The following is a 16,331-nucleotide window of genomic DNA, read 5'->3' on the forward strand; positions in this document are numbered from 1 at the left end:
TCTCCATCAGTTGCCCCATTGTATTTTCCTGAATCTCATCAATGGTCTGAAATTTTTCCCCTTTTAAAAATATTAGTTTTGGCCTGGCTGGCGTAGCTCAGTGGATTGAGTGCGGGCTGGGAACCAAAGTGTCCCAGGTTCGATTCCCAGCCAGGGTACATGCCTGGGTTGCAGGCCATAACCCCCAGCAACCACACATTGATGTCTCTCTCTCTCTCTCCCTCCCTCTCCCTCCCTCCCTCCCTCCTTTCCCTCTCTAAAAATAACTAATAAATAAAATCTTTAAAAAAAATATTAGTTTGGGGAAAAAACAGAAGTTGGAGGGTGCCAAATCTGGGCTGTAGGAGGGCTGAGTCACCTGGATGATTGGATGCTTCGCCAAAAAACTCTGCACAAGAAGTAATGCATGAGCAAGCAGGCACATTGTTGTGATAAAGCTGCCAATCACCAGTTGCCCATAGCTCTGGCCTTCTGAATCATCCAAATAGTTTCCACTCAGGAATTTTCAAGCTTAATGAAAAATTTGATGCAGATTCATTGCTCTACTTGCCCAGTCATTTTAAGTGTGACAGCCACACAGTAAATAAACGTGCTCAGTCAGCAGTGTCTACTGCCCCCACTGAATATTACAGTGAAGTCATCATTGTTCACGCATGTGCATTCCAGTCCACTCCCCTTGGCTTCCAGGTTACAAAGATGTCATGCAAACCATTCTTGTTATATTAACAATGGCTGGACTTTTTCTGAACAGACTTCATGTAATTATATTAACCAATGTCTCCCCAATAAATTCAATAAAAACAAAGAAATGTTTTGTTCTTGCCTGTGATGTAATTAATAATGTACATTTTAAATGTCCATTTCCACATTGAATGAACTGTGAGATGATAGTCTTTGTAGTAGTACCTGCAAGGCATCTCTTAACAAAAGAGAATTGCTAGTTTTGTCAAGAATGTCACTCACTTCAGCAGATCATTCTGGGCCAGCCCAGGATTCTGCTCTGCTCAAGTGTTAAACTCAAAACCCATCGTCTCATTATCTATAGGACTGCAAAGTTGGGCATACCTGGAAGTAAGACTACCTTCTGGGTTATATAACAAAATATTAGAATTTCTGGTTTTATCTCATCTACCTTTAATGTTTACTTGGGGTATGTGTGTTCTATAATTTATACACATATACATATTCATATATATGTACATATTTGGGTGGCTTATGTTTGGAATAAATTTAACTCTAGGGATATTTGATTAAAAAAATTTGGAAACCACTGCTTTTAAAAGGCCCTGGGCTCCACTGATTCGGCATAAGCATAACACATATGGCAGCCTTTGCCAATTTACCTGGAACCATCAGTGCCGTTAACAGTTCTTCATCTTTTTTCCAGCATCTACTCGAACACGAATGCAAAAGCAGAAAATGAATGACAGCATGGATATCTCCAACAGGGAAGAAAAGTGAGGACTGCATGACTTTGGTGGCTACTGTGTTCACCTCTGGCCTCGTTGTCTCACAGATCTGACTGTATAACTCCCCCAGGTTCTGTTTACAGCCACATTTAATACCTATCTTCAGTTCTCTCTGGATATAAAGTGTGCAGGTGCAGGCAATTCCCAAGCCATTTGCAATGCTGTAGTTGATAGAATATACATTGTTATTGTACAAGATTGAAAATCTTGTGTAAAACCTGCCATTTAAAAAGTTATAGCAGATGTTTCTATTTTCAAAGGATGCCTGGGAGTGGGAGTCCCAACAACCCCTGCCTGTCTGAATATTTTGTCTTCTCTTGTGGCATATGCGTGATGTTTGCTATTATTATTAATTTATTTTTATTTTTTAATTTAACATAAACACCCTTAGAAAGTATATTTTGTCTTCCAAATACAATTTGGCTGACGGCCCCCTACTCACCCAAACAATTCTGAATTCTTCATCTAAAACAGATATTAGAAACTAGAAAATAATTACTAATTTTTACACATTAGGTTTTAGTTTATTAATAGAACCTGATGTACTGTGTGTTTGTTTTATAAAGTTTAGCTTTTAAATACAAGCAGAAAGCAAACTATAAACATAGGATATTGTCATACTACTGATACAGCTTTCATACCTCAGGACTTCTAAGAATTTGATTCTTTTCTTCACCCAACTCATGCTTTAAAATTAGAGGTACTAATAGTACTCTTAGTTTGTATACCATTCAGATTACTGAATTCATAAAGTATCCATCTAGTACTTGGAAGATAAAGTGTTCAGCTATGGGTTTGCTATAGAGGACCCTAATAACAGTATATACAAAGTGCACTTTGTAATGTTTCTGGGTCCTGAAAAATCAAGATTCAAAATAATTTTACTCTATAAAAAAGACTGTTAACTATAAGAGTCTTAATATTTTTCTTAAAGATTCACCTAATTGCATCTCAGTAATTATAGTATCCTCCTTAATTTGGGAAGGGGTATGTGTTCTCTGGAATGATACATGTCTTCCATGTATCTTTAGAGCTGGCAACTATCTATCATTTATTGGTTTTAAATCAGTATGGTCTAACACTGGCACATTCAAAGCCACATTATTTCCAGTTCAAAATTTCAAATATGTATTCATATTTGAAATTAGAGGCATTAATGTCTCTAATTTTTTGCAAATATTTTAAAATAGCTACATTGTAAAAGAGGTGCTTTTCCTCCTGGCACCTAAGGTGTATTTGAAATATCTTGTGTGATTAACTTATTTAGAGATGGTATAATTTAAAATAGATGGTATTTAAGATAGCATCAACAAGCTTTTAGGAAAATCACTTTGTCTAAACTCTTTGTAAAAAGAAGTCTGGTCTGAAAGAAAAGAAAATTTTATTTTGTGCTCAAAGTTTCAAACTTGTTATTTTTTACAGTCATCTTGATAACAAGGCACTAGAATGCTTTACCCCTTTTCCTCATTAATTTTTGCATGAATATCATACAAATCAGTTAGCTTTTAGGTCAAGTGCTTACCATATTTCTGAGCCTTTTGCTAGTAAGTTCATGTTAGAATTAGTGCTTGAATTTTAGGGATTGCAGAGATTGTGTATTAAGATTCCTTAAATAAGGCTCCAGATATAGCTTTATTGCTTTTTTGTATTGCTTAAAACTGCACATTTAATACTGCTATGTTACTATTTTCTACAATTCATAGTTTGTCTATTTTAAAATAAATTAGTTGTTAAGAGTCTTACTAGTCTGATGTGGTCTTTGTATTAAGTTCACTAATATTTTCATATATATAAACTCTCTCATAGTATCTCATCTGTTCTTATCCTTTAATAGGTTTTATATGCTGATGATTCCTAAATTAATTTTTCTAGCCCTGACCTCTTCACAGAGGTCAAAGCTCTCATAGCTAATAGAATTCTTCATTCCTACTCCTCTTCACTCTCAACTTCTCAAAACATGAACCAAAATCAAACAAACAAAAATAACTTATTTATTCTATCCTACTCTTTCCCCATTTTACTAAACACTTGGTTGAGCCCAAAACCTGAGTCATCTATTAACTCTTGTCTGAACCACTGTTAAAGACTTCTAACTGGTCTTCTTGTTTCTTCTCTTTCCTTTTTACCAGTCAACTCCATACAGAGCAAAAATGATACCTTCAATATGTAAATTGATTCACATTGCTACTCTGCTTGAAGTATTCACTCTCCTTATTGTGGCCTTTGAAGTGGCCCCTACCTCCTTCTCCATCCTCACCTCACTTTCTTCTTGCTCACTATGCCTTAGCCACCCAACCTTTTCTGTAATGCCATGCCTATCCCTACAACTCACTCAGGCTTTTACATTTGCTATTCCTTCTGTCTAGGTGTTCTTCCCCATAATTTTGCCTGTCTTTCATGGATCAGCTCAGAGGACTTCCTTGATCACCCAGCCTAAAATCCTTATTCCGTATTATGCTTCTTTCCTTCAAATAGTAACAGCACATTTATTAGCATCTGAAGTTGCCTTACTTGACTTGCCTATGGCCTATTTTCCCATCCCTACATCAGCTCCTCCCCAGACTGGAAGCAACCTGGCTAGTTTTATTTATTACTTTAGCTTTAGTACCTAGAAGAAGTCCATGGGGTGGGGTGGGGGGAGCTTTAGTTTGAATATTCTTCCAAGTATGCAGAAGCAAATGATATTTTCTTCCTCTTTTCAGATGCCATGTACTGAGTACATACTGTATTCCAGTCATAGTTGTAAATATGATGATGCAACAACAAATAAATAAAACTAAAATCCCATCTTTGTGGAACTTACATTCTAATTCCACTGTCAGGGAAAGATAGCAAGTGAATAAATAAATGTGGAATACATATGTCCAGTTATATTAAGTACTTTGGAGAAAGATATAGCTGGGAGGAGGACAGGGACTGCTGATAGGGAAAGGAGTTTTAAAATTTTAAGTAGGGTAGTCAGGGAAAAACTTGCTGAGGTGATATTTCAGCAGAGCCCTGAAGGAGGTGAGAGAGTGAGCCATGCATGAACAGGAGTAAAACTGTCCACAGAGATGAAAAGCCAGTGTTAGGAGGTAGAATATGTCTGGTGTGTTTGAGAAATAAGGAGTCATAAAAGAAAGGAGAGTTGTATGAGGAATAAGGGAGCGGGTATCTCTCTTCATCTCATATAAAGTTTATAGGAAAGTCCTTCCAAGAATCCTTTATGTATGTTACTAGCCCACCATCTTTTTGCCTGCAATTCTGAAATCCAAAAAGCTTAAAAAAATTAACCAAGTGGGTTTTCTGTGTTTGGTGCTGAAGTCATATGGAATCAAAAGCATATCTAAGCCCTGGCTGGCGTAGCTCAGTGGATTGAGCGCGGGCTAGGAACTAAAGTGTCCCAGGTTCGATTCCCAGCCAGGGTACATTCCTGGGTTGCAGGCCAGAACCCCCAGCAACCGCACATTGATGTTTCTCTCCCTCTCTCTCTCCCTCTCTCTCTCTCTCTCTCTCCCTCCCTTCCCTCTCTAAAGGTGAATAAATAAAATCTTAAAAAAAAAATGTAATTAAAAAAAAAAAAAAGCATATCTAAACTGGCATGGAGCTACTTTTGCTAACAAAAGTATTGGGATGGCCAAAAATTCGATGTAGTTTTTTTTCCATAAAATAAAAGACACATTTTTCGTTTTCACCAATAACTTTAGTGATTTGGATATTTTGAGCATGTGGGCTATCTCCTGCTTCTAAACATTTCTAGTGGGTAGAAGCCAGGGATGCTGCTAAACATTTTCCAATACATAAGATAGCTGCACAACAAAGAATAATTTGGCCAAAATATCAGTAGTACCAAGAAGCTTCACAAACCACTTTTGACAGATTCAACCAGTCACAGCACTTTCTCCATACACTGCACAAATCTTTTTTTACACTTCAGTTGCCTTTTTACCTTTCTTGAAATAATAAAGCATAATACATGGAAAATGTTGCATATCTTTTTTCATATTCAGTATTAGAATAGCTGCATAAAGTTCACAATTTTGATTTTTTTAAAATATACACTGATATGACAGCTGTCACAATACTATCTAACAAAATTTTTTCTAATGAAGTTAAATACAACTAAGCACTACTAGAGCCACTGTATGTAAAAAACTAACTTTTGGCCAACCCAATATTAATGTGTTCATTCTGGGGACCTAACCTAGGCCCTGCTCAGGTATTATGTATTATATAGTATATATATCACATTATCATACTAAACTCCAAAAAACAAAAATGACGTACATCTGGTGTCCAAGGTTTCAGATTAGGGATTATCTTGATTTTAAGAAATATGATTTCTCAAAAACGGGGTGAATAATTTGTTTCTGAAGGAGGAAAGGCAAATTAAAGGGGTTAGAGCAGGAAAAGTGGCAAGTATACCTTAGTGGACTATATTTGTGTTGGATGGGGATCTTGCATGAAATAGTCTCTTACTTAGGTCAAGGCAAAAATCAAACAACCTTTATGACACTAAAATTTTTTAGTCTGCATGATAGAAAACTGATCACTTCTGGCAATTTAGTATTTCAGTAAAGTTCTTTATGATAAAAAGAACAAGTTCAAATTCATATACTTATTTTTCATTATAGTTTCCTAGTGCAAATGGTGGGGGAGTGGGTATCCTATATGCTAGTTCTGTTACCATTTGGATGATTTCATAGAAACTTGCCTTATAGCAGCATATTTTTGTTCCTCATTTTGGGGCCAGATAGTATACACAACATTGGTAAAGATTCCTTCAGTAGAATTTTCCTTTGGACTAAATACATATTTTACATGACAACCTGAAATCTTGCCTCTAGAAATTATCAATTTCTATCACAACTGTAGCTTCTTAAATACAGTGTGGTAACATTGTATAATGTCTGAATGGGATTAAAACAGGCTGTTTTAATGTGAAGTCAGGATAGTAATTAATTCTTATAAATCCTTTTTTTGTGTCCATTACTTGAGGACTCTACACGTATATCAGTATTGACATATATGGTAATGACAGTTTAATGTGAATGTTAAATTTATTCCACAGACCAACATCAGTTACTTCCTGAAAAGAAAACGTTGTTATTTTACTTTTATAAAGGACATAGGGGGACTTCCAGTCAAGATGGAAGTGTAGGTAGACACACTGTGCCTCCTCACACAACCAAAATAAGGACAACAACAATTTAGAAACAAAATAACAACCAGAACTAATATAAAATTGAACTGTATGAAAGATAACCAAGGAGTTAAAATAGACACATTTATCCAGACTGGTAGGAGGGGTGGAGTCAGGCGGCCAGGCGGAGAGGGGTTGCAGAACAAAAAGCTGTGGCACTGGGCCCGCAAGGCAGCAGCTGACAAAGCCTGGGAATTCAAGATGGCAACAGGGGACCCTGGGTGTGCAGATGGCAGCTGGCAGACCCCCAGGGCAAGGTGGCAACAGACAGACCCAGCAAAGCAGCAATTGTGAAGGGAGGCACTGCACACAAGGCAGCTAGCTGAGTGGGTGGGCCCACATTCCTGCACAGATAAACCAGGTGAAACTGGGGAGCAAGACAGACCACACAACCCAGGGTGAGGCACAGGGAGAGACTCCCAGCCTCACAGGAGAGTTTGTTAGACCCACACGTCCCGGGTATGTACACAAGCCCACCCACATGGGAATCAGCACCAGAAAGACCCAGTTTGCTTGGGGGAAGCAGCGGGAGGGACTGAAATCCTACAGAGAGTGGAGCAAGCTCCATTGTTCCCTCTAGAACCCTGCACCCACATACAGCATCACAACCCAACAACTGGGTTGCCCCACCCTGGTGAACACCTAAGGCTCTGCCCCTTATACCTAACAGGCATGACAAGCCCCTCCCCACCCCAAATGGCCCAAACCGAAGAACAGATCAAAGCTCCACAGCAAATACAACTAAGCAATGAAAAGATAGCCAACCTATCATATGCACAGTTCAAAGTACTGGTGATCAGGATGCTCAGAATTGGTTGAATTAGGTTGCAAATTAGATTAAAAAAAAAATGAAGGCTATGCTAAGTGAAATGAAGGGAAATGCACAGGGAACCAATAGTGATGGGATGGAAACGGACTCAAATCAATGGAGTGGACCAGAAGGAAGAAAGAAACAACCAAACAGAAAAGAATGAAGAAACAAGAATTTGAAAAAATGAGGAGAGGCTTAGGAACCTCCAGGACATCTTTAAATGTTCCAACATCTGAATTATAGGGGTACCAGAAGGAGAAGAGGAAGAACAATAAGTGGAAAAGTTATTTGAACAAATAATAAAGGAGAACTTCCCCAATCTGGCAAAGGAAATAGACTTCCAGGAAGTCCAGGAAGCTCAGAGAGTCCCAAAGAAGTTGGACCCAAGGAGGAACACACCAAGGCATATCATAATTACATTACCCAAGATTAAAATGAAGGAGAGAATCCTAGAAGCAGCAAGAGATAAGGAGACACTAACCTACAAAGGAGTTCCCATCAGACTATCAGCTGATTTCTCAAAAGAGGCCTTGCAGGCAAGAATGGGCTAGAAAGAAGTATTCCAAGTCATGAAAGGCAGGGACCTACATCCAAGATTGCTCTATCCAGCAAAGCTTTCATTTAGAATGGAAGGGCAGATAAAGTGCTTCTCAGATAAGGTCAAGTTAAAGGAGTTCATCATCACCAAGTCCTTATTTTATGAAATGTTAAAGGGACTTATCTGAGAAAAAGAAGATAAAAAATATGTATAGTAAAATGACAGCAAACTCACAATTATTAACAACCACACCTAAAACAAAAACAAAAGCAAACTAAGCAAACAACTAGAACAGGAACAGAACCCCAGAAATGGAGATCACACGGAGGGTTAGCAACAGGGGAGTGGGAGGAGGAGAGAGGGGGAAAAGGTACAGAGAATAAGTAGCATAGACGGTAGGAAATAGGGGGAGGGCAAGAATAGTAAGGGGAAATGTAGAAGCTAAAGAACTTATGACACATGGACATGAACTAAAGGGGGGGAACGTGGGTGGAAGAGGGTGTGCAAAGTGGAAGGGAATGAAGGGGGGAATGGCACAACTGTAATAGCATAATCAATAAAATATATTTTTAAAAAAGGACAGGGACAAAACCAAGGGAGGAGGGATGGAATCAGGGGAAGGAGGTGGGGATGGCGGGGGGTGGGGGGGAGATGGAGGGAGTAAAGCAGATAACTGTACTTGAACAACAATAAAAAGGAAAGTGTTGTTTTAACTGAATTTAGTGAGAGAAAATCGGTATCATTTATGTTTTTATGCTTTGGCAAAGACTGAATTACAAATGACAGTATCATTTTCCTTTCTTTTTACAATTCTCCCAACCTTTGTAGTAATAAAAGGATAGGAGAGGGCTAATAAGATAGACAAGACTATATAGTTTGTTGTTGCTTCCTTTTCATTATCACTGGTCGAGAATTCTGCCTCTAAGTAAAACTCACTAGGTTATGGTTAAGAATGACTGGCAATTTTTTCCAGGTCTCAGCTGAAGGACATTAACCTTTACTTTTTAAAAAGCATTGAATGGTATCATTACAAACCTCTATCAGCAGATGAGGACACTACTTTGCCTGTAAAATCTTAACTGTCTTTCTGTAAGTTAGGGTAAAATTATATTGGAAGCATTAAAACATTGAACTTCCTTGAGTGAGCAGAGTTGAAAAAACACTTAAGGATAGGATATGTAAGATGAACGTAAGTAACAGATCCATTAATTTCTGGAGTGTCATTATGAAAATGTCCCTTTTCTCTCAAATATCCCTAAATTAACAGTAAACAGTGTTTCTGAGGCTCTACAAACACTTATCTGTTTGAAGGAAATAGTGTTGATGTCCTTCACATAGGAATGAAGCCTATTCTCAAAGACCAAAGAAAGCATGTTTTTTTCAGAGAGATGTATCCATCCTCTGGACTCATAGGTCATCTCTCAAACTGGTCTAAAATTAACCCTTATTGTTTGGAGTTACAGATTTTAAGAGCTTCATTATTGGCTTAACATCAAAATTACTTTTGATGAAAATTTTTAAAATATACTGAATTAGAATCCTTGAATCTATATTTTGTAAAAGTTTGGTAGATTATTCTATTGTGCCCAAAGATAAGAAGTAATGAGGTATATAGCAGGCAAACCTACACATAATGAAGCATAGAAAGACAATCTGGATAGAAATCCATCCAGCCCTTAGTAACTGTACTCTGGCAATATGGTTGGTGCCTCATTGTGGGGTTTGGTAAATGGTAGTCCATTTTGCATCCTTAAATAAACTTATCTCCTCCCTTTGAGTGTACCAATTTTTATATGAAATTAGTTCATAAAAGAAAAAGGCAGAAAGGAGCATCAGAAGACCCTGTCAGAAACAGCAAGAAAGTAGAAGCTAAGATTTTGGAAGGCACTGAAGATGTGAAGGTTTTGGTCCATTAGAGTAAGCATAGAAGGCTGAGGAGGAAAATCCAGAAATGAAGACTGTGATTGTCCAACTGTGAGAATTTGATAGCTGTAGGTAATAGCCAGGTCTGAATATTTCTTTTTAAAAAAGAAGTGTTTATTGATTTTTAAAGAGAGAGGAAGGAGGAGAGAGAGGGAGAGAGAGAGAAACATTGATGTGAGAGAGAAACATCAATTGGTTGTATCCCATATGTGCCCTGACTGGGAATCAAGCCCACAACCTAGGTATGTGCCCTGACCGGAAATTGAACCCACAGCATTTTGGTATATAGGATGATGCTCCAAACCACTGAGCAACACTAGCCAGTGCTGAATATTTCTTTGTTGGATATAATAGCAAATCTTCCAAAGAATGAAAACAAATGGTATATGATACGGCTGATTTAAAATAACAAATAACTGAATAAGACTATGTAATTCCAAAAATAGAATTGTGATTTAGAACTAGAGGCATCCAGATTACTTTGCTCTACAAAATAAGGTCTGCAAAAACAGATAAAGGAACAAGGATTCAAAAGTGACCTCACCAGTAAAGAGTTGCCACAGGCAATAATATGAATAGTAAGTTGTTTACAACTATGTTTTAAGTGGGCTTTGATACCTTATGTGAGTAACTGCTTTAGAAAAAAAGTCCATATCACATCGAGTTATATATATGAGATATCTAAGAGATATACATAATCCTAGTTTCTTTGGGGTTAAAAAATACATGTCCTGGGGTGTAAAGTACAGCATAGGGAAGATAGTCAATAAAATTACAGTAAGTATGTATGCAGCCAGGTGGGTACTGGAAATATCAGATCACTTTATAAAATATATGATTGTTTAACCACTATGCTGTTACCTGAAATTAATACCAAATAATATTGAATGTTAACTGTAATTGAAAAAAACATTTATCTGCAAATAAGCACTTTATTATCAAATAGTTCAGCATCAGAACAAGGTTTCTAGTTCCAAAGGAGTTTTCTTTACACAATATCATATTGTGAAACATATTAGGAGAATTTGATGCTATATCCTATGTCCTGTTAACAGTTTCTCTTTTACAGCCGGGTAACTTGTGACCTAAAAAAGTATAAATTTATCTCATTTTAATGCTGTACATGAAATATAAGTATTAGTTCCTTTTCTGCTAGTGCTTTATAATTATATGGTGCCAGATTAAGAGACCTGATTTAAAGTGACATAAAAGCCAAGTGAAGAAAAACACACAAAGGTTTTTATTTACAGAAGCAAATCTCTCAACACTAAAGCGAAGGACATTATGCAATTAGGTAAGACAGAGGAGCCCAGAAATAACATTCATTCAAAGACAGTACTTCATGTTCAATAATCTCATACAAGAAATCAATACCTCAGAGTAAACAGGAAATTAAAGTTAGCCCTTGGGCCTTTGACAGTTCATTTGCCAAGGCGTTTTATGAATTCTAATTAATGCTCTAAATTAGCCACTACTTCTCAGAACAATGCACCAAAAGAATATGAATCTTAATAGATACAGGCTGTTTTAAATTTGTTTTTGTGCTAGTTATTCCTTCATCCAGTATCCCGCAAATAAAGCTGTTCTCAGGGCATACTTAAGATTTATAATAAATTGAGTGCCTACTATATGCAAGGCACTATGCTGGATGCTGACAGTGTGATGGTCACAGCATTCCTTGCCAAGCTATCTATGTGCTATCAGCCTGTTGAGTAATGGAAGATTTAGCCAGAATAGCATACACTTACACCAATATGCCAAAAGTGTCCAACTTAAGCGACTCAAAAGAGGAAATTGTAAATGTAATAAGACACTTTAATTTTTTCCCTGGAGCTTAGTCATGTCTGAGCAGACCATTTAATACCTTCTTACCAACTCTGGACTTCAGTGTTAGGGGAGACTGACCTCCATCCTTCTTTTGACAGAACATAAGTATTCAGCCAAATGTAGCCCATCATTAATACTATTAATAAGAAGTTATTCTGTGGCTGTTGCAGGCAACAAAAAAAAAATGCTAAAAGAAATTTCCTGCAGGTGAGGATCAATTTTTAAAGGCTCCAACTCTGCTTGCCTTGCTGATAAAATTCTTCAGGAGATCATGGTCCATTTCTGCAAAGCCGGAAGTTTGTGTTACTACAGTTAAATGGTTTATACAAAACCTGAAGCAAAATTCTTCTAAATCCTAGGAACAAGAACAAAAAAGTGTTTTAATAAATTCACATTTCCCAATGCAATACAACACAGAATGAAAATTCCTAAAACACACAGGCAAAGAAAAAGGATTAGGTAGCTAATAGTAAGAAATGTCGGTACGGCAATACCTAAAGAACAGTTATAAAACTACACAGCTAATATGAATCTATGCTTATGAAAAATGTAAATAACAGAGTAAAACATTCAAGTTTCTCCACACCAACTAATGCTGGAGTTAGGCACCAACATGTACGAATTCTGTACCTTTTATAGTGAGAGCATTTGTACTGTTCATTCCACTTTCAATATTTGTTAAAATCACAATACTCCTTTTTTATATTCCCCTAGGGACTTTAAATATTTCTACCTGTATAGAGTTTGTGAGAAAAAAAGTTGTCATAAAAATACAGTAATGCTGGGAAACCACTTCTCTGAAGTCATTAACAGGCCACTGCTCTTTTTCTTTTACAAGAACTCAAAAGATTGGATGATTGGATTTCATCAGACCCTGCATACCTTCATAATGTTAACTGGAAAATGCTTTGAGGAAATCATCACTTTCTCCTAGGAGAAATTCCTCAGATTGGTGTTTTTGGCTTACTGTAATGCACTCTGAGCCAAAGAATAAATCTTGTAGTAATTCTCTTGATTAGATCTGGAAACTTGAGACAGAATGAAGGTGGCTGGACACTTTTTTGGCCACAGACAAATTAGAGCTAAAGTGAGGCCACCAAGAGGAGACTCCAGTATGCCTTTGGCCCTGGGCTATGCTGCCATCTTGACACAGGACAAGGTGCTGCCCAGTGATGGTGAACTTTCAAAGTTTATGCTCTATTAACTGAAGCTAATTTATAGAAAGTAAAGGCCAGAATAATGTCTAAGCTATCATATGTGTACACAGTATACACTATTATCTTTTCTTCTTTATACATGTGTAAATGATAGTAAATGCTGGAGATGGAAAAACAGGCAAAAGAGCAATAATAACCATGTCAATCAAATTCAAGTATGTTTGAAGTAAAGAAAAAAACTACATGAAGAAAACTTATCTATTTCATCCCTGATCAGGTTTGTAGGCTGCTAGGGTCATACTCACTGTATAATGTCTCTCAGTCCCAGGTAAGACCTAAGTCATAGAACAGGCAAAATTCCACACACGCACTTGATATCACAGCTTGTGATTATACATAAAAATGTGTGTTATTAATATATACTGAGTATACCAATATCCACTTAAAATTATGGACTCTAGCTTAAATTTTTAGAAATGATACTTTTGTCTACAGCACACTGAAATGAAACAAGATAGCAAATACGCTGTTCTTTATAAACTTATAATCTATTATAATAATTTAGGTGCAACTGTTAGATGGACTATAGTGAATACAGTGCCTCTATAGGCAAAGTTGAACATTCATCAAACATGTAATGATATGTGTCAGGACTATACTAGGCCCAAGGAATTTGGTTGTGAGCAAAGTCCTTGCCATTCCTAAAGGAGCTTACTTTCTAGAAAACTGACAGATGCAAGGTAACCATACAAATAAGTCCCATAAATAAAGGAATATGAAAATGTCTTGGAAATTAAGACCTAGTTCAGGTGGAAACACTATGTGCCCACCTTTTTGTTATCTGAGGTAGCCCATCAGAGTACAGTATTATCACAATGGCTTAAACAAACTAGGAAAAAGCATGATATTTTTTTGCCGTAAACATTTTGCATGTTGTATATGCCCAATAAAGCATTACTTTGATGAAAGACAAACATTCACTATGCTTTTAAATGTCAATGTTTCTAGGTGGGTAAGATTTTCTTTTTTAAATGTTTTTTTTAAGATTTTATTTATTTATTTTTAGAGAGGGAAGGGAGGGAGAAAGAGAGAGAGAAACATCAATGTGTGGTTGCTGGGGGCCATGGCCTGCAACCCAGGCATGTGCCCTGACTGGAAATCAAACCTGCGACACTTTGGTTCACAGCCCGCACTCAATCCACTGAGCTACGCCAGCCAGGTTCTTTTTTGAATGTTAAGTAAAAAAAATTAGTATTTAGAGATACACATAATGTAATCTAGGGAAAGATCAGAATGAGCTGCATGAAAATGTTATGTTCTCTGGTTGATAAAGCATTTCCTTTCCAAATTTTCTTTAATAAGCATATTATTATTTATCTAAAAAAGGTTATAACATTTTTCCCACCCACCACTAAAATGTCCCTTTATTTTTTTAACCAAAGGAGAGGATATCCTTACATCAAAAGAAAAATTTACTCTAGGAAGTATAGCCTGTTTCCTAAAAATTTAGCTCTAAGACAGGTTTTCTTTATTATCAAAACAATACATGGTCCCTGTACAAAATTCAGAGGAAAAAAAACAAGCAAAGGTAAGGAAATAAAAATCATCCATAATCCCACATGTAAAGATAACCATTGACTACTATATTTTGCCATGTATAATGCACACTTTTTGCCCAAACTTTTTAGGGAAAAAGAAGGATAAGCATTATACATGGGTATAATGATTACATGACATGGGTATAGTAATCCCATGTATAATGCTCACAAAAACATTATAGGTGCACATTACACACAGCAAAATACAGTATATTTTTCAGTCTTTTTCTTCATAGATAATGAAATTCAGTCTTTTAAAATCAGCTATTTATACACTTTTTTAAAAAAAGGACCATAGTTTTTCCATTAATGATATACCTTGAATAGCTGTATAATCTCATGTTAACATTCTGTATAGTTTCAACAATCCTCTAGGATTCACACTGACTTATAATTTTTCCAAATTATAAACAATGCAGCAGTAGACATCTTTGAAGTTAATCCTTGTCCAAATCCATGATTACTTCCTTACGACAAATTCCTGTATATGAATTTCTTAAAGAATTATATCTTTTAAAGATCTTCTCAAAAATTTATTTTGTTTTCATTTTTATTAAATCTATTGGGGTGACACTGGTTAACAAAATTATATAGTTTCAGGTGCACAATTCTACAACACATCATCTGTACACTGTGTTGTGTGTTCAGCACCCCAAGTCATCACAATTTATCCCCCCATACCCTCCTGTACCTTCCTAAATGCTCTCCCACAACAATCACCACATTGTTGTCCTTGTCCATGATTTCTTTTTATCTGTCCCTCTACCTTTTCCCCCTACCCAGCTTAATACATATTTTACCAAACTGAACCCCAGAATGACTATATCAATTTGCACTTTCATCAGCAGTTTAGATCATCTGCTGTTCTGAATATGTATTATTTCTAAAAACATATTTCCCAATATGACAAGTGTTTTTATGTATATTCTTCATTTATTTATAAATACATTTCATTCATTTTTCTTAGTCAAACTGCTCATGTTTTGAAGAACTATATATTAAAAAGGACTCATGGACATGGACAACGGTGTGGTGATTGCTGGGTGGAGGGGTGTAAGGGGGCTAAATGATAATGGAAAAAAATACAATAAAATTTTTTTAAAAAAGAACTATGCATTAAATATGATAATCTTCATTATATGTTACAGAAAATTTTCCTGGTGTATTATTTACTTTCTCATTTTCTCTATGGCATTTTTTAGTGTATAACATTTTTGTTGTTGTTTCTTTTAATCTTCACCTGAGAGTATGTTTAGTGATTTTAAAGAGAGAGGAAGTGGGGGTAGAGAGAAAGAGAGAGAAAGAGACATTAATGTGAGAAAGAAACATCATCCATCATACATGCCCCAACCAGGGATGGAACTTACAACCTTTTGGTGTATGGGACAATGCTCCAACCAACTGGCCAGGACCTATAAACATTTTTTTTTTCATCTTTTTGAAATTAAATACATCAGTCCTTTCCTTTATGATTTTCTGCCTTTGAGGTCCACCCTAATATTATATAAACTTATACTAATATATTTTGGCTGATATTTTATTGTACTTGTTTATATTAAGTATTTAATCTATCAAGACTTTTTTAGTGTGAGATATGAAGTAGACACCTACCTATTTTTTCCAGAAGGTAGACTAACTGAAAAAATGCTTTTCCTACCTGAGCGTCATACTTCACAGCAGCAGAGAGTAGAGCAATGGCATTCTCCTCACAGATTCCTTGCTTGATAGTTTGCTGGCAGAGCTTTTTCAATCGGTTTTCTCTGTAAAATGTGGCCAAATCTAGCAATCCTGGCAGAAAGAGTTAGGTAGAGTGACTTCAAGCATCC

The 16,331-nt window shown here is 36.4% G+C and overlaps 2 protein-coding genes across 2 annotated transcripts in view; one reads left to right on the forward strand and one right to left on the reverse strand.

Moving 5' to 3' along the window:
• The window catches only part of RB1 (RB transcriptional corepressor 1), a 295,974-nt gene extending 292,766 nt beyond the window's left edge, over positions 1 to 3,208 (forward strand). Inside the window, 1 exon segment of the mRNA XM_036011346.1 lies at positions 1,388 to 3,208. Within this exon segment, the coding sequence (XP_035867239.1) occupies positions 1,388 to 1,461 (74 nt within the window). The 3' untranslated portion in view covers positions 1,462 to 3,208.
• Positions 3,209 to 10,835: 7,627 nt separating this feature from the next.
• Positions 10,836 to 16,331, reverse strand: part of LOC114508749 (RCC1 and BTB domain-containing protein 2-like) — a 43,432-nt gene continuing 37,936 nt past the window's right edge. The window contains 2 exon segments of the mRNA XM_028526809.2: positions 10,836 to 12,105; positions 16,163 to 16,293. Coding sequence (XP_028382610.2) covers positions 11,965 to 12,105; positions 16,163 to 16,293 — 272 coding nt within the window. The 3' untranslated portion in view covers positions 10,836 to 11,964.

Source organism: Phyllostomus discolor, chromosome 11 (genome assembly GCF_004126475.2).
Source record: "Phyllostomus discolor isolate MPI-MPIP mPhyDis1 chromosome 11, mPhyDis1.pri.v3, whole genome shotgun sequence".
NCBI lineage: Eukaryota > Metazoa > Chordata > Mammalia > Chiroptera > Phyllostomidae > Phyllostomus > Phyllostomus discolor.